Consider the following 20,236-nt stretch of genomic DNA (forward strand, 5'->3'; position numbering starts at 1 on the left):
TGTAAAAGAAAAAAAAAAAAAAACTTAAACATAAATCATACTCCTTGGAAAAAAAATTACAAATTAGGAAATAAAAAAAAAAACAAAAAAAGAAAAAAATTAATACAAGAATTGTACGTAAAATAAAAGAAATGACAGTTCAAATCTATTTAGTTAAAACAAAAGAAAGTAGATAAATATTATAATAATCATATTCTCTCTGCACTTGCAAATGAGCAGTACCCTTGCAAGCCAATTGTAATAAATTTTCTAGGGCCAAGACGACCTTGACCTCCTATTCTTCTTCTTCTTCCACCCCTCAAATTCTGAAATATGATATTTTCTTGACTTTCAAAGGTGAGGATACTTGCAACAGTTTCACTTCCCATCTTAACCAAGCTTTGCATCAGAGAGGAATCTAAACTTTCATAGACAACCAGCTCACAAGGGGAGAAGAAATATCGCCCTCACTCATTAATGCAATTCAAGAATCTAAAATATCCATTGTTATCTTCTCCAAAAACTATACATCTCCTGCATGGTGTTTGGATGAGCTTGTCATGATCTTGGACCGTCAAGAATCACTTGGACAGTTGGTTTGGCCAATCTTTCTCAATGTAGAGCCTTCCCACGTAAGAAATGAGACAGGCCGTTTTGGAGATGCCTTGCTTTTATATGAAGCTCCTCATGATTCCACTAATAATAGCAAGTACAAGGAAAAGCTGTTCAAATGGAAGATTGCTTTGAGGAAAGCTGGCAATCTATCTGTATGGTATTTCAATGAAGGGTATGTGTTCTTATTTATCCAAAGTTATTCACAATTCACTTGGGTTCAAGTACATGATAGGTATAGTTGAATTGGGGACGGATAGTTGATCTTATCTCTCTACTCCCCCCATTTAATTAGATTTTATGTTTTATATTCTCTATAGATCATCCACCCAAAACTTCAGGCCGCGAAATCCGGAAGATAATGATTTATTTCAGGAGTATATGCAAAATAAAACTTAACCTTAGCGACCTGACCAGATCAAATTTGCCTTGCACAGTGAGCCTTTTTTTTCTTTATACATGGACCACTTACCGTTTTGTCGCAATTACCTTACAAATAATTTGTTCTACATATTTTCAACTCTTAAAATTCTGTTGCATATTGGCAGAGACGAATCTGAGCTAATCCAGAGAATTGTGGAAGCAACATTGAGCAGAGTGAACCGCACAACTCTTTATGTTGCCAAATATCCAGTTGGAATAGACGCCCGTGCAATTCATTAGCAAAATATTGGAGAAAATAATGTCCGAGTGATAGGGATGATCTTCAGAATTATCTTATTATATGTTTCAACTATGGCATGACTTAAGTGAGATTCTGCGAGTTCTCTTGTTTATTTTTTACTTTTATACTTATTTTTAATAATTTAACGTATACTAATATTATATAATATTTTAATTTTATATTTGGAAGGCAAAGACCTCATTTCCTTGTGATTTATGCCAACGGCTAGCCTTAGGTACTCGCTTTTTAAGACATTTGAGTAACTAGTTTACTGTGAATTTTGATCATAAGCTTTTGGTAAATGGATGATTATTCTTTCACTTGGCCATGGCAAAGTTCACAAACAAGAATGACATTGGATCGGAATTTATATTCTACCGTTATTTGAAGAACATAATGTCATTCATAATAAAACTACAAACTACTTAACAATTACTTTGTAGAGTCAACATGTTTTACTTTAAATTTAATATACCACAAGATTATGATTCTATGTTATTTGCCCAAGTGATGTGATACAACGGTTGTCTTGTAGGTAAGGCTTGTTTTAACTGTATTCATTTATATACATATATATATATGTATATATATATATATATTTTGATAAAGTTGTATGGAGATCTAACGGTAAAACCATTGAGAATACATGATTTTCAAATATATATACATATATATATGTAGCCAACATGTAAACAACTAAGAAATGGCAAGGGATCCCCTTCTTTATAAAAGCTTATCACTAATTAGGACCTTAAAGAAAATAGATGAATAAAATAAGGGCTATTTAATTTCAACGAAAGATTAATTAAATAAAGTTGTATTCAGATCTATCAGTAAAACCATTGAGAATACATGATTTCAATATATGTATATATATATATAGCCTACATGAAAACTAACAAACCAAGAAATGGCAAGGGATCCCCTTCTTCATAAAAGCTTATCACTAATTGGGACAATAAAGAAAATAGATGAATAGAATAAAGGCTATTCAATTTCAACGAAAGACTATACATGATTTCCATATATTTACACACACATATATATATATATAAATATATATTTAGCCTACATGGAAACTACCAAGAAATGACAAAGGATCCCCTTCTTTGTAAAAGCTTATCATTAGTAGGGATTACAAAGAAAATAGATGAATAAAATAAGGGCTATTCAATTTGAACGAAAGACTAATCAGATTCTTTACGTCAATTACAATGAACCTACCCATCCCATTTTAAAAAGTCGGTCATGTGCAGAAGATTAATTAATAGAAAGTGGTGTCACCACTAACACGGTTGATTCTTTTGAGCTAGTCTAAAAACACTTTATATTTATATGAATTACAATCATCTCCTTGCCCTTGTGGTTACATGAGATACACAAGATTTTTTCTTTTGTCAAGAAGGATTACAATAACTTTTCTGGAGGGGGCGTGGCGAATCGGTGGATGTGATGGATATATCACTGGATCAACCTTTATTTAATTAACTGTGAAATACACAGAGTTGTATGTATGTGATTTTGATATTCTCTCCGCACTTGCAAAAAACGAAGAACCAAAAAAAAAAAAAAAAAGGAAGCTGCAGAGGCAGTGAGCAGTACCCCTGAAAACCATTTGTAACACATTTTCTATGGCCCTGACGACCTTGACCTCCTATGCTTCTTCTTCTTCAGCCCCTAAACGTCTGAAATATGATGTTTTCTTGAGTTTCAGAGGTGAGGATACTCAAAACAATTTCACTTGCCATCTTAACCGAGCTTTGCATGAGAGAGGAATCGGAACCTTCATAGACAAACAGCTTATAAGGAGAGAAGAAATATCACTCTCATGTTAGATTTTATGGATCTAAATATACATAATAAATTTCATAGATCATAAATTACTAATCTCCAAACGCAGCCATTGATAAATTAGATCTTTAATCCTGCAAAATAGAAACAACATAAAGTAGTGCCTATGGACACACTACTCTCAAACCACTCTCAACTTTTTGAAAGCCCTAATCTCAAAATTTACTGTATGGTATCTCCCATGTTTGCTTGCCCTAGACCCTTTAAATAGTCTTTGCAAGTCAGACTTATCCATTAATTTTGACACACATAAAATAATAATAATTTGATAATATAATTATACTAAGAAAAATATGGATAAGTCAATGGGCTTATAAAGAGAGTTAGTCCTCCAGTCCAATGGGCCAACTGGCGTCTTATAGATAGTATGTGATCAAGGGCCCTACTACAAAATAATAAAATAAGCTAGTCCCATTAATGGCATAAATAGGCCCTGTAAGTGAGTAATTAATTATACCAAGTCCACAAATATTAATTTAATTCAACATTCTCTCATTTGGACTGCATAATCATCATCATATAAAATCCAAACTCACTTACTATAGAATCTCCCGAACCATAATGCCATTTCATCCAAATATATAATATACCAACAGGGCACAACAATATACTAGACTAGGCAGTAGAGATTCTCTCAGTAAATCTCCTAAAACATGATAACATTTCAACTGAGCACTTTGCATGCCATAAACTCAGTCTAGGTAGTAGAGATTTACCTAACCATGTGCAATCCCCCAACACACAAAAACCATTTCATTCAAGCACATTGTGTATCGACAGGATACAATAATATACCCAAACTAGGTAGTAGGGATTCACCATGGCACTTGTGGATCAACATACACATATACATAGACTAATAGTCTCAACAGGCCTGTAAATATAAGGAGCAATAATATGTGTAATAAATCATCTCATAAATAAATAATGATCCACATACATCAATGTATTAAAATATTCAAAGAAATAAATAATACTCAACATGGATATTACTACAGAAAACATAACAAACTCCCACTGACCCACAGCAGTCTCAACTGCCTAACAATCCCATACGGGACACATGCTCCTCAAATATGCCTACCGGTAAAGCCTTGGTCAGTGGATCTGCCACCATGCTATAAGTCGGCGTGTGAACAACAGTAATGAGACCCTTTTCAACTTTCTCCTTTACCATAAAATATTTCACATCAATATACTTCGCACCAGGAGTACCTTTTAAATTATTGGAGAAAGACACCGCTGCAGTATTATCACAATACATCATAATAGGCCTCTCAATGGAGTCAACTACTCCTAAATCACAGATAAAATTCCATAGCCAAACTGCATGACGGGTAGCCTCATAACACGCCACATATTCTGCCTCCATAGTCGAGGATGCTGTCACTGACTGCTTGGCACTCCGCCAAGACACAACACCTCCTGCCATGATAAATATATAACCAGTGGTAGATTTCTTATCATCCACACAACCTTTATAGTATGCATCACTATAACCCACTACTTCAAGAGAGTTGGTGCGACGATATGTCAACATATGATCTTTAGTACCCTGAAGATACCTAAAGGCCTTCTTAACTGCTTGGTAATGAATAGGACCAGGATTGCTCATAAATCTACCAAGCACACCCACAGCAAAAGCTATATCAGGCCGTGTACATACTTGAGCATACATCAAACTACCTACTGCTGAAGAATAGCGAACATTCTTCATTGCCATCCTTTCTCTATCATTCTTAGGACACTGATCTTTAGAAAACTTTTCACCTTTCGTAACCGGTACACTTCCAGGAGAACAATTATGCATATCAAATCTCTTAAGAATTCTATCAATATAAGCTCTCTAAGACAATTGCACTACATAATTAGTCCTATCTCGAACAATCTTGATGCCCAAAACAAAAGAAGCCTCACCAAGATCTTTCATATCAAAATGGTTGCACAACATCTGCTTTGTCTCAGCTAATAGGTCAGTGTCATTAGTAGCCAAAAGTATGTCATCAACATACAACACCAGAAATATAAAACTGCTCCCACTAACCTTCATATATATGCATCTATCAACAACATTCTCCTTAAAGCCATTTTAGGTGACAACCTCATCAAACTTAAGATACCATTGTCTTGAAGCTTGCTTAAAACCATAAATAGATTTCTTAAGCTTACAAACCAAATTACCATTCCCCGTTTGTTGGAAACCAACTGGTTGAACCATATATACATCCTCATATAAATCACCATTCAGAAAAGCAGTTCTGACATCCATCTGATGCAACTCCAGGTCATAATGCGCCACAATCGCCATAATAATTCTAAAAGAATCCTTTGTGGATACAGGAGACAAAGTCTCTGTATAATCAATTCCTTCCTTCTGGCTAAACCCTTTAGCTACAAGTCTAGCCTTATACCTCTCCACTTGACCATTGGAGTCCTTTTTAGTCTTAAAGATCCATTTGCACCCAATAGGCTTGCTACCCTCTGGTAACTCAACCAAATCCCATACTCCATTTGATGCCATGGATTTCATTTCATCTTCCATTGCATCCAACCAAAAATTTGAGTTTGAACTGCTTATGGCTTCCTCATAAGTGACTGGATCTGAATCATCACTTATGTCAAACTCATGCTCCTGCAAGTAAACCTCATAGTCATCAGGAATAGCTGATCTCCTAGTCCTTTGTGACCTCCTCAAAGGTACATCAGCATCTGCAATAGCTGGAATATCCTGCTCTTCAACAATGAGTTCATTCTGACCAACTACTGGTTCATCAACTACTGGATCAACAATATCTCTATCAGGAACAACTATACTGGGAATGAAAACACTTTCTTCTCTAAATTGAGATTCCCTTGGACCATTACTATCACCAAACTCAAAATCATCTTCAAAATAAATGGCCATGTCTGATTCCACGATCCTGGTGGTGTGAGAAGGACAAAAGAATCTTGAACCCCTAGATCCTAATAGCCAACAAAATATCCACTAATGGTTTTAGGATCCAACTTCTTAATTTGGGGATTATAAATCCTTACTTTAGCTTTGCAACCCCATATTCGAAAATGGTGCAAATTAGGCTTTCTTCCTGACCACAACTCAAAAGGTGTCTTAGGAACAGACTTACTTGGAACTTGATTCAAAATATAAGTCGCCGTCCTTAAAGCCTCTCCCCACAAATAATCTGGCAACCTAGAATTTGCCAACATAGACCGCACCATATCCAACAAAGTTCTATTCCTTCTCTCAGCTATGCCATTTTGCTGAGGTGTACCAAGCATCGTATATTGCACATCAATGCCACACTCACGCAAATAAATAGCAAAAGGCCCTGGGTTCCTTTCAGTTTCATCATATCTACCATAAAACTCACCACCTCTATCAAACCTTACACCTTTTATTTTCTTATTCTTTTAAAGCTCCATCGTTACCTTAAACTCTTTAAAGGAAACTAAAGAATCTGACTTTTCACGAATAAGCTCAACATGTCCATAACGAGAGTAATCGTCAATGAAGGTAATAAAATATCTATAACCACCCAAAGCAGTTAGTGTAAAAGGTCCATATATGTCAGTGTGGATTAACTCCAAAACATCTCCACACCTAGCTAACTTATCCTTTCTTACCTTGGCAGTTAACTTCCCTTTCACACATTCAACACAAGTCAACAGATCAGAGAAATCAAGATTAGGAAGTATTCCATCCTTCACTAACCTTTCCATTCTGTGCCTAGAAATATGTCCCAAACGTTTATGCCATAACATTGAGGAATTGTCATTAACTCTTGGGCGTTTGGAAGCAACAATAGAATTAACAGAGAAATTGAGACCATTATTAAATAAATCAAGCTTATATAAATTGCCACATAAAGTTCCAAAACCAATAACTTTACCATCCTTAAATAATTTACCTTTGTTATTTCCAAACAAAAAACTATAACCTTGACTATCCAAAACAGAAATAGATAACTTTCTTCTTATTGAAGGTACATAAGAAACTTCTTGCAACTCCAAAGCGTATCCAGTGGCAAGCTTCAACTTGATTGTTCCCACAATGTCCACCTTCACTCTTGAGCTATCTCCCATATAAACATGCTGCTCAAGATTGGTTGGGCCCCTTCGGCTTATCATCCCCTGCAATGAATTAGTAACATGAATTGTTGCTCCAGTATCTAACCACCAAGAATTCATAGGCACATCAATAATATTGGTCTCAATCATTAAAATATTACATTTCTTCTCTTGCTTTCCCTTTAAGGTCCAACAGTCTATCTTCTTGTACCCAACTTTATTGCAGTATCCACACCTTCCATTGAAGTACTCTTTCCTTTCTCTAATCTGAAAACCACCATCCTTCGACCCTTTAGGCTTTATACCAGAAAACTTCTTCCTATTGGGGTTAAAACCCTGCACAGGCTTGAAACCTTGTCCTGGCTTGAATCCTTGTCTCTTCTTTTGGAAAAACTTCTTGGACTCATCTACCTGATGTGAAACCATAGCAACAGACCTAGACTTACTTAATTTAATATCATCCTCTTCCTTAACAAGGATAGTAGTCAATTCCTCCAAACTACAACCTTCTTTCTTAGTACTACAACCTTCTTTCTTAGTATTCAAACTCGACATTATATTATCAAACTGTGATGGAAGACTCCTCATTATAGAATAGGTCAAAAACTCCTCTCCAATGTCCATCTTAAGGTCCTTCAGCTTATTATAATAGGAGGAAAGTAGCATAATATGGTCCCTTACTCCTTTAATACCATCATACTTGGTATTGTTCAATAGGTCCAAATAATGATGCTTCTCATTCATATCAAACTTGATAAACTTCTTTCCTATCTCCTCAAGAAGTCCCTTTGCAGTATCCACTTTAGGAATACTAGCATATATGGCCTCATCCATGTAATTCTCCATCATCATCATACAGCACTTATTAGAGTGTTTCCAATCTTCATAAAGTTTCTTAGCTACTGCAGTACTCTCATCAGTCGGTATCTCTGGTGGATCTATCTCCAAAGCTAAATCCAATTTCATGAAGTCAAATTCATAACTAAGGTTTTCTTCCATTTCTGATAATTTGTCCCATCCAATTTCATCATGACAGTCATGGGCAGAAGGTTTGGGGTGCTACTAGCTGTAAAAATAGTAAACAACAAGACATTCAAAAATTTAAGACAATTCAATTACTATTTTCCAGCCCCTCAACACAAAAACACAAACATAAATATCGCTTAGGGTCTTTGTAACACTAAAGATACCCTTACGCGGGCCAGGGACAGTCAACCAAGTAACCACAATCAAATGCATTGAACTGAATCACCGACAGGGCAACTCAGAACCTGCAATACATGGCATTTAATTAACTTCCACTGCCATTCCAGGCGTCATACAAAGCAACTAGAACTACCGACAGGGTAGCTTAATTACCCGTATAGACCCTGGTTAATAAGTGGGAGAAAAATAACATATTGGCAATTTCATGAAATAGGCAAATATAAAATATCCCATCCACTATGCCAATATACATTACATTGGTACACATAATGCAGATAAAATAAGTCTCACGACAGGTGAGTACCTAAAATTCCACACTACTATACCAACTAGGCACAAAGCCTCTTTGGGTAAGCTCACACAATCCAATTTTCTAATCACAAATATTTAATTTAATTTAATAAAATTGGAATGTGATAATTAAACAAATAAACAAACAATAAATAAATAAATTGAACAATTGAATCACTAAATTAATTAATAAATAAACAACAAATAAATCGATTAAAAAAAAAGGTTTTTTTTTTTTTTGGCCTGCTGAAATCAGCAAACGACGTGTCGTACTGACGTCAGCAGATGACGTCAGCAGTCACCCAAAACGACATGTCGTTTCTCTCTTCTTCTTCAGCCAACGGGGTCACGGGTGACCCGGTTCCAGTCCAAACGGGTCACGCGACCCGCTATTCTTACCCGGCCATATCTCACCGTTCTGGCCACCTTTTCCGACGATACCGACGGCGTTAGTTTCGTCTTCCCTTGGGCAATGTTTCCCACAAATAAATTTGATTCAAAATCAACCCAAAATAAACATCCAAGCAAGGTTTATATTCGGCCAAAACATAAACAAACACCCATGGAAACACAAGAAATTCAAGCAAATTTTAGGCAAAATTGGTGCCGTTTGTTTCGTGTATTCTTGGGAAACTTTTTCCCCAAATCAATTTGGTCCAAAACCCAGAAAATTATAACACCCGAGCATGTGAAATTCAATCGCCGAAAACCCAGTTTTTTTTATTTTTTTTATTTTATTTTTTTAGAACAAACAAAAAACGACCATGAGTATATATATATATATACGTAAATATGTTTAATAGAATACATAATCTTGAATCTCAAAATTTACATATGTACACAATTCAAAAAAAAAAAAGAAAAAAGAAAAGAAGAATTAATGTAAAGCAACGTATATATATATATATATATATATATCTAGAACACTGATAATAATGGCCAAAACATAGATCAATATTCACATGCTAACTGTGATAAACTACAAAGAAATTTACTATGCATATTAACCATGTGCTCTGATACCAATTGTTAGATTTTATGGATCTAAATATACATAATAAATTTCATAGATCATAAATTACTAACCTCCAAACGCAGCCATTGATAAATTAGATCTTTAATCCTGCAAAATAGAAACAACGTAAAGTAGTGCCTATGGACACACTACTCTCAAACCACTCTCAGCTTTTTGAAAACCCTAATCTCAAAATTTACTGTATGGTATCTCCCATGTTTACTTTCCCTAGACCCTTTAAATAGTCTCTGCAAGTCAGACTTATCCATTAATTTTGACACACATAAAATAATAATAATTTGATAATATAATTATACTAAGAAAAATATGGATAAGTCAATGGGCTTATAAAGAGAGTTGGTCCTCCAGTCCAATGGGCCAACTGGAGTGTTATAGAGAGTGTGTGACCAGGGGCCCTACTACAAAATAATAAAATAAGTCAGTCCCATTAATGGCATAAATAGGCCCTGTAAATGAGTAATTGATTATGCCAAGTCCACAAATATTAATTTAATTCAACATCTCACTCATCGATGCAATTCAAGAATCCAAAATATCCATTGTTATCTTCTCCAAAAACTATGCATCCTCTGCATGGTGTTTGGATGAGCTTGTCAAGATCTTGGATTGTCGAGAATCACTTGGACAGTTGGTTTGGCCAATCTTTCTCTATGTAGAGTCTTCCCATATAAGAAATCAGACTGGCAGTTTTGGAGATGCCATGCTTTCATATGACACTCCTCATGATTCCATTACCAGTAGTAAGTACAAGGAAAGGCTACCCAAGTGGAAGATTGCTTTGACGAAAGCTGGCAATCTGTCTGGATGGCATCATCTAAGTGAAAAGTATTTTTCTTATCTAGCCAAAGTTAATTCTCAATTCCTTTCTTCAAATACATGATGGGTATTTGGGGGGAAGATAGTGGACCTTATCTCCCTATTACCCCCACTTAATTAGATTTTGTGTTTTATATTCTCTTTAGATCATTAATAAAATGATAAGCCAAAATTTTAAGACTTCAGAATCCAGAAGATACTGACTTATTTCAGGAATATATGAAAAATAACACTTAATCTTAATCTTAGCTACCTGACCCCTTCTTTCTCTCTCTCTCTCTCTCTTTTTTTTGGGGGGGGGGGGTGGAGGGGGGGCTTTATACATAAGACCACTTACCTCTTTGTCACAATTACCATATTAATAATTCATATTGTATGTTATAAATTCTTAAAGTATCTTCTATATTGGTAGAGATGAATCTGAATTAATCCAGAGAATTGTGGAAGCAACATTGAGCAGCGTGAAACGCATATAACTCTTGATTTTGCCAAATATCCAGTTGGAATAGATGCCCCATGTACAGTATCTGGGATCATTAGCAGGTATTACAGCAAATGAGGTGAGAGTGATAGGGATTCACGGAACTGGTGGTAGAGGCAAGACAAATGTACCACAGAATCCCAAAAATACTGATTTATTTTAGGAATATATGGAAAATAAAACATAATTTTAACCTTAGCTATCTGACCAAATCAAATTCGCCATACATATTTAAGCTCTGTGGTAGCCATGGGATTTTTCTTGCTTTTTTGAATTTATTTTTAAAATTTTATTATGATTATTTGCTCAGTTTCCTGTTTTTGTATTTGTTTAGTTTTTTTCAATATTTACTTAGTTTTTTATTAATAGTTAAATTAGAACTTTATTTCTAGATATAAGATTCTAAACCTATTTAATGTTTCGTTCGGAATTCAGACTATTATTTTAATAATATAATTTCTATCATTTTTCTTCTTCTCTAATTTTCTAGTTTTCGATTTTTTTTTATTTTATTCTAAAATTTAATATAACTTTGAAATTTTATTTTCTACTTAGTGACAGTGTTTATTTTCAATTTAAAACCTATTTTCAACAAGCCTTTTTTTTCTTAATACATAGACCGCTTACCTCTTTGTCACAATTAGCTTATCAATAATTTGTTTGGTGTATTATAAACTCTTAAAATTGTCTTGTACATTGGCAGAGATGAATCTGAGTTAATCCAGAGAATTGTGGAAGCAACATTGAGCAAAGTGAACCGCACACCTCTTTATGTTGCCAAATATCCAGTTGGAATAGATGAACGTGTACAGCATTTGGGTTCATTAGCAGATGTTGGAGCGAAAGATGTCCGAGTGATAGGGATTCATGGAACTGGTGGTATAGGCAAGACAACTATTGCCAAAGTTGTTTTCAACAAATTTGCTGATGATTTTGAAGTTTCTAGCTTCCTTGCAAATGTTAGGGAAACATCACAGCAATATTGTGGTTTGGTCCAGTTACAGGAAACACTTTTGTTTGACATGTTGGGGGATCAAATCTTAAAGGTTGGGAATACACATAGAGGCATCAACATCATAAGGGATAGACTTTGTGACAAACAAGTGCTTCTGATTCTTGATGATGTGGATTGATTAGACCAGTTGGAGGCGTTGGCTGGAGAGCATGCTTGGTTTGGCCCAGCAAGTAAAGTTATCATAACAACTAGAAATAAGCACTTATTAACCACTTACAGAGTTGATGCAACATATGAGGTTGAGGGATTTAATTACGATAAAGCTCTTGAACTTCTTAGCTGGAATGCTTTTAAAGGAAACAAGCCAGCAGAAGGTCACCAAGAACTCTCGCAGCGTGTTGTAGAATACGCTGATGGGAATCCTTTGGCGCTAGTGGTGTTAGGTTCCTTTCTATGCGGTAGGAGCAAACAGGAATGGACGAGTGCCATCAAGGATATAGAAAAGAAACCCCACAAGCAGGTTTATGGAATACTTAAGATAAGTTTCGATGCTTTACAGGACAATGAAAAGACTATCTTTCTTGATATTGCATGTTTCTTTGTTGGTGAGGACAGAGATTATGTCATTAAAGTACTTGAGTGCTTTAATCTCTGTCCGACCATCGGAATTGAAGTTCTTATTGATATGTCTCTCATTACTGTAGAGGAGCGAAAAGTGAAAATGCATAATTTAATACAAGAAGTGGGTTGGGAAATTGTCCGCCAAGAATCTCCTGAAGTTGGCAAACGCAGTAGATTATGGTTAACAGAGGATGTTTTTCATGTATTCTTGGAGAACATGGTAAGGGTTGTCAGTTGGACTTTTTTTTCATTTTCACTTTTTTATTGTTTATCTCTTGATGCATCATTCACTTTGCTTTGAACCATTTAGGGAACGAATGCAATTGAAGGCATTAAGTTGGTCTTGACTGAACAAAAGACTCTGTACCTGAGTTCCAAAGCATTCAAGAAAATGAAAAGGCTACGATTGCTTATTTTTCATAATGTAATTCTTTCAACAACCATTGAATATCTTCCCACTGGATTGAGATTCATTGATTGGCCTGGATATCAGTTTCCCACTTTACCTCTCAATCCTGGTCCCAAACATCTTGTCATACTTAATATGCCTAAAAGCCATATTCAAAAACTTGGTGAAGGATTCAAGGTACAATTACTATGTTTCTCATTGTTTCTTATACAGTTATATTGTTATGTTCTTGGAAGCTGACTTGCACAGGTTTTTTCTTTTTTTCTGTATTTTCTTTTTGTATGCAGAATTTTGAAAACTTGAAAGTTGTGAACTTGAGTTCCTCTAAGTTCTTAACCGAAATTCCTGACCTTTCAACAACACCAAAGCTCGAGAGTTTGTACCCTGGGGAGTGTACTAATTTAGTTCAGATTCATGATTCTGTTGGATCTCTCAATTGGCTGGGAATATTGGACCTTCAGTTTTGTGATAAACTCAGGATTCTTCCAAGCAGTCTTCACTCTGAGAATCTTGGAACACTAAATCTCACAGACTGCTTTAGTATTGAGAGGTTTCCCAATATTAACGTAGAAATGAAACTTCTAGATAGACTTTGTTTATCTGGCACTGCTATAAAAGAGTTATCTTCCTCAATTGATAAACTAGTTAGGCTTAGACTCTTGAACTTGGCCTCTTGTGAAAAACTTGAGCATATTCCACATAGTATTTATAATCTGCATCAACTTGAGAATTTTGATCTTCATGGTTGCTCACAACTCTCTAAGTTTCCGAGGTACATCTCCTTGTCAAATAAGAATGAAATGTTCCCAAGTTTGGAGTTGCTTCCTCATAGCAGCAGTTTGAACGTGCCCTTCCAGAAATTAGAATCCGTTGATCTTCATACCTGCAATCTATCAGAAGCAGATTTCCTTATGCCTTCTAATGGATTTGAAAATCTTCAATTTTTGCTTCTAAGTGGCAACAAAATTGTTAGCCTTCCATCTCTTAAGAGGTTTTCAAATATTGTGTACATTCATTTGGACAACTGTGAATTCCTTAGGAAAATTCCAAAGCTTCCGCCAAATTTAGACTTTTTTTCTGCAAGAAATTGCAAATCCTTGCTCGAGACTTATGGTAATTTCCTGGACAAGATCATGCGGAGTAAGGTATGTTTCTCTCTGCCTCTCTTTCTATCTTCATTTGATCTTATCAACAACATATAATGATATCCCATTTGATTTAACTGCTATGGTTTTCTTGAAGGACTCTGAATTCCAATTTGAATGTCCAGGACGTCATATTCCACACTGGTTCGCCAAAGCGTGTGAAGGGGATTCTATACGCTTTGCTGTGGGTTCGACACGAATGATGCTTGTTTATTACAGCTACAAGTAGCAAACTTTGGAACTAAATCAGGCTCATATGTATCCCCTTTCAGATATATCTTTAAAGTAAAGCCAGGTCAGATGTACCTTAAGTATTTCCCTTTTTGTGATATTTATGACAGGTTTGCTCGATTCGGGACGGTTGGTGACAACTATATGGTCTCATTGTCAAAATTCTGTGTAACCCAGTCCACAAATAGAGACTTGTTTATCTCGAGGTGTGGACTCCACATTGTATGGCATGGAGATGAGAAAAAAATCCCATGTCCTCCTTCTCCTCCTCTGTATCCTGCCAGTCCATTAAGCAAGAGAAGTTGGAGTGATTACCCCAATAAGGCCATTTTCGATCCACTGGACACTAATCCTTGACATTTGAGAATCGAAAGATTTAATGAAAAAGAGCAGCAAAACCCGTCAGCTCCAGTAACCTCTGAGACCCTCGTGGAAAACACAAACACCGCTATTGACGAAAGGAAAGAATTGTATTTACCAAAAGAAAAAAGAAAAGGTTTTTGCTGCATGCATGTGGAAGGACAGAATAAGAGCCAAGCCAAAAAGCTGAGAAAATAAAGTTGTCCAGTCTCTTTGGGAAAGAATTTATGTTAGATGTTAGACTCAAAATATGGATAGATTAGTCAAAGTTACTATCTATTTGAAAGGCTACTATCCATTGCATCCACTCATTCCCTCTCTCTTTTTTTTTTTTTTTTTTTTTGGTTACTAAGACGTCCTTTTAGGATTGTATTTAGGTAACTTGCATAAGTTTCGCGATCTAGTACAATGAGAGTTATATTTCATAAAACCTCCTGTTGGAAGTTTCGGAAATATGGTTTTGTTCTCAGATTTAAAATTATGGAGAGTTCAATAAAATAAGTTAAAATCTCTTTTCTCAATAGAGATGGAAAGGTTAGTTGTTGAGCGGTTTAAATCCTCTTTTGCGTTCTGGTACTGCTATTTTTTTGCATTCTAAGTATCCATATAATATCTCTTAGTGCTGCTGTGCTTTAGACCTGTTTCTTATAAGGCTACACCTATTAAACAAGTGGGTAAACACTTATATGACTTCGGATTGTGTCTGACTTTCTTAAGGATAGTTTCTTTTTCAAGAGTACACTACTCCATTGTATTGGACATGTTTTGAGTTTTGATTATAGTAGAAAGTAATCGAGTTCTTTTTCAAGAGTACACTATTCCATTATATTGGACATGTTGTGTTTGCCTAATAAACTAGTGTTTTGGTCTTCGAACCCTTGAAGGCATGTGTTTCTAGAGTTTCTTTCCCCTTCCTCTTCTTCTATATCTCTCTTCTTAGTTATTAACACAATGTTCATGGGAACTGTTCAAGGATGCTGTCTTCTTCTTCGTCTTCTCTCTCTCTCTCTCTCTCTCTCTCTCTCTCTCTCTCTCTCTCTCTCTCTCTCTCTCTCGTTTCTTAGTTATTAACTTATTTTTCATGGGTACTGTTCAAGGGTGCTGTTGATAAATCTTGAGGTCCAATGTTTTTTCCATTTCTTTTTTGTATAACCAATTATTTTCCACTAATTTTAAGCCCTCAAATAATCACTTAAAAGAGCTCTAGAAATCCTACAATTTCTTGGTGATTCTCTCACCTAATGTCCACACACACCAATACTTAAATACGCACACATATATGTATATATGTGCGTGTGTGTGTGCTATTGCAGGAGTGATTGTCTGTGCAGCTTTTGAATTGGTCTGCCAAACTGTCAGTTTTACACTACATTTCAACAAGAATGATGATTGTTCATGCAAACTACAATTAACATCCTTTGGAACTGAACAAGATTCAAGGACATCCCTTATCTGACATATTCTTTCACTAAAGCCAGGTCATATGTGCCTTCGTTATCTCCCTGTTCTTTTCATTTGCCACATGCGTGCTCTATTCGGAACCAGATAATCTCTAGGTGTGGAGTACACCTTGTAAGGGATGAAGATGATAACAAACTCCTTTGACCTCCTCTTCTATATTCAGTTGGTCCAATAAGTAAGTAAAATTGGAGCCATTACCCCTATGAGGACCTTGAGTTTTCCAATTGGCGTTCGATGAAGACTAATCATAACTTGATGATCAAAAGATTTAATGGAAGAAAGCAGCTATTCAAACAGTTAGGTCCTGCAATCCTTGAGGCCCTCGTGGAAAACACAGGAACCAGTATTAATAAAAGCAAAGGATTCTACCTCTGAAACTCAAGAAAACATCATATTTCAGACGTTTATGTTGGATTAATGCTCTTGGAGCAAGCTAATCCATGATTAGGAGCCTTGATTAATAATGAGCCGTAGGATCCCCAAACTAGCTCATTAATTGACAGAGCCCATTTAATTGATTATTAAGATACAAGAAGGAGCCCATTAATTGGGCCCAAGGTGTTATTAAACCCTAGGAGGATTAGGGTTAGTAGTCTATAAATATACTGTTTACTAGCCTCCAGTTAATAAGTTTAACGTATTATTTTCTAGAGATTTAGAATCTCAGTAGAAAATAAAACACCTTGAGAGAAAAAAACAGAAACTGTGAGTTTCAGAGGTTTTTTCAGATTAATCTTCTTGTTTCTTTTGTGATCAGGTGCGCCCACACGCAGATCTATCGCTTAGAGAATAGTTTGGAAGGTTCTACGCTAAAGGTTAGTAAACTTATGAATAATGACATAATTTATTGCACACTTTATTTAATCTCGATCAGGCTTCCGTGTATATGATACTAGCAGTTTAATGGGGTAAAAATAAGAAAATGGGTGGTAAAGGTCGTCTGGGCCATAGAAAATGTTTTACAAATGGCTTTCAAAGTTAGAGCTCACTGCCTGTAAATTTTTTTTATTGCAAGTGCAGAGACTAGAGAGAATATTAAAATCACATACATACAACCCTGTGTATTTCAGACTCAATTAAACAAAGGTTGAGCCATTGTTATATCTTTCACATCCATGGATTCACGACTCCTTCTCCTTCCCATCAAATTTATTGTAATCTTGATTCTTGACAAAAGAAAATTTCTATGCATCCCATGTAACCACAAGGACAAGGAGAGGATGATAAGTCATATAAACGTATAGTGTTTTTAGACAACCTAAAAAGAATCAAGCAACGTAGTGGCGAGACCACTTTAGAGGTTCAATGTAATTCACATAAAGAATCTAATTAGTCTTTCATCGAAATGAAATGGCCTTGTTTTATCCATCTGTTTTATGGATAGTCCCAATTAGCAAGTACAGTTCCTGAGTAGGCCTTAAAACAAAACCCAAAAAAAAAAAAAAAAGAGCAAACAAAACCACAACACAGCAAAACAATGGAGAATATTGCTATGTTATCGATAATAGCAAAGTTAAAACAAGCTAAACCTACAAGACAACCAGCGTATCATATCACTAGGGCAAAATAACATATAAACATAATCTTGTGGTATATGAAGTAAAGCATGTTGACTACACAAAGCAATTGTCAAGTATTTTTCTACGAATGACATTATATTCTTTTATTTAACAGTTGAATATAATTTTTTACCCTTTGTTTTTAACTATCATTAATAATAAAAATTATTCAACATAAATGCATATCCTCAGTCCAATGAGTTATGAACCCGATTTTTTATATATCCTGTAGCACTCTCTGTCTAAAGGTTTTTTTTTTTTTGGGTGCTATCCAAAGGATTGGTGTGAAGAAAAATGTATAATGTAGACTTTCTTTCAACTTTCGTATCGGTCCTTATTTAGTCTATAATTTATTATTACTATTATTATTATTATTATTATTATTATTATTATTCATGCAAATACATCCCTCAACTATCACTGAATTATGTAAAAATTCATTTTCATCTCGTCCATCCGATATCATTCTTGTTGCTTAACTTTGTCAAGGCCAAGTGAAAAGAATAACAAATGGGGATTCGTCCATTTATGACAAACTTATGATCAGAATTCACAGTAAACAAGTTACTCAATGTTTTGAACAGCAAATACCTAAGGCTAGCCGTTGATATAAATCTCAAAGTCTTTGCCTTCCAAATACAAAATTAGATTATTATATTATATGTAATGTAAAATATACGTAAAATTGTTACTACACCTGCATAGAGCACCAATGCACCACATGAAACGAACAGGGAGAGGGAAGGCGCATCTGACCTGACTTTACTGAAATGATATTTCTGATAAGGTACATCCTTGAATTTTCTTTGCTTCCATTTGGTTTTTATTTCAAGTCTTCATGTATAAGCATCCTTCACGTCCAAATCTGGGTGCAAAGCTACGATCCAATTTGAAAACTACATATATAATCACTCCTGAAATTTTCTTCAATTCTTTTGGGGAAACAAAACATGAAGTCTATATATAGATTTTTCCTCCACATTTAGTGATAAAGCAGGTAGGCTACTCATGTGACCAATGCTAAGGATTACACATCAATAGCAGAACAAAACTGTACATAAAAATTCATTCCGAAAGAGACTGCACACTACCTTATTCTCTAAATTTTTTCGCTTGGACCTTATTCTGTCCTTCTATATCCATGCAACAAAAACCTATCCTTAATCTTTTTGGTCCCTTTACATGCATGCAACAAAAACTTTTTCTTTTTCCTTTTGGTAGGTGAGGATACTCAAAACAATTTCACTTTTCATCTTAACTGTTGAAGACAGAGGACTTAAGAGTAAACCAAAAGATTGATTTTTATTAATTAATAGAAATTTGGTACACTCTCACACATATAAAGAGAGCAACTCACTCACTCACACAAATGAGCAACACACACTTACACACACTCACTTAATTTTGATGGCCCACACTAGGATACAAAACACCATTTCACACTCTTCTCATACACTCACAAGTCACTTACTCTTTTTCTATTATTATTGGACAAGGCATTTAGACTCATACATCACCACCTATTTATTGAAATGAAAGTCGGTTATGGATTATTCGAGACTTAACATACTAATATTTTAATATTAGATTTTTTTTTCTTCATTTACTCCCAGACACCTGCTGCCCAATACCACTCTTGAGAAAAATCAAGATAATTTTAGACACCCTTCTAAAGTATATGAGTCGGCATTGATATTTATCTATACTCCCCCTCGATGTTGACTTTTTTGATTGATTCTCTATACACCATGTTGATCATTTCTCTTAATTTTGTAAGCTTGGTAATATTGAATCCTTTAGTAAATAAGTCTGCTGCTTGATCCTCCGTTTTAACATTCTGCATTTTAATTTCCTCTAGCAGTACCTTTTCTCTAATAAAATGATAATTTATCTTCACATGTTTTGTCCTTGCATGAAATACTGGATTCTCCACCAATTGTATTGCTGATTAGTTATCACAATGGAGGGGTACTGTATAGTCAACTTGTTGATGTAAATATTCAAGTAGTTGTCCTAATCACGTACTTTCTTGGGCTGCCATAGCAGCTGCTCTATATTTTGCTTCTGTAGTTGACAAAGACACATTTGGTTGTCTTTTACTGCATTAGGAAACTGCTCCTCAACCAAGGTTGAATATGTATCCAGTAGTTGATCGCCGTGTATCATGATCTCCAACATAGTTGGCATCACAGTAACCAACCAACTTGCATTCTTCTCCTCTTTTATACAGAAGCCCCAAGTTTATAGTGCCTTTAACGTATCTTAATATTCGTCATACTACATCCAAGTGAGGTTTCTTTGGACTTTGCATATACCGACTTACAACTCCAATTACAAATGAAATATCCGGCCTTGTCAATGTTAAATAGATAAGACTTCCTACCAATTGCTGGTACATAGTAGCATCCTCCAAGTCTTTTCCTTCATATGTAGATAGCTTAGAATTCACCTCCATTGGAGTTGATATTGGCTTTAAGTCCAACATTCCAAT

The 20,236-nt window shown here is 35.2% G+C and overlaps 1 protein-coding gene across 1 annotated transcript; it reads left to right on the forward strand.

The window, feature by feature from the left end:
* Positions 1 to 539: 539 nt before the first annotated feature.
* LOC112491016 (disease resistance protein RUN1) lies at positions 540 to 14,722 on the forward strand. Its single transcript, XM_060815060.1, has 9 exons — positions 540 to 766; positions 1,140 to 1,240; positions 10,958 to 11,066; positions 11,708 to 12,050; positions 12,147 to 12,800; positions 12,891 to 13,166; positions 13,277 to 14,134; positions 14,232 to 14,359; positions 14,476 to 14,722. Exons 1-9 carry the CDS (start codon positions 540 to 542, stop codon positions 14,720 to 14,722), a joined length of 2,943 nt encoding a protein of 980 aa, XP_060671043.1.
* Positions 14,723 to 20,236: the final 5,514 nt, after the last annotated feature.

This window comes from Ziziphus jujuba, chromosome 2, assembly GCF_031755915.1.
Source record: "Ziziphus jujuba cultivar Dongzao chromosome 2, ASM3175591v1".
In the NCBI taxonomy this organism is placed as follows: Eukaryota; Viridiplantae; Streptophyta; class Magnoliopsida; order Rosales; family Rhamnaceae; genus Ziziphus; species Ziziphus jujuba.

Bases quoted from the DNA above. Each gene is read 5' to 3' on its own strand.
- LOC112491016 (XM_060815060.1), top strand. From the start codon at position 540: ATGATCTTGGACCGTCAAGAATCACTTGGACAGTTGGTTTGGCCAATC. The intron at 12,051-12,146 runs GTTGGGAATACA...TGATTAGACCAG, and splicing joins TGGGGGATCAAATCTTAAAG to TTGGAGGCGTTGGCTGGAGA. The intron at 12,801-12,890 runs GTAAGGGTTGTC...TGAACCATTTAG, and splicing joins ATGTATTCTTGGAGAACATG to GGAACGAATGCAATTGAAGG.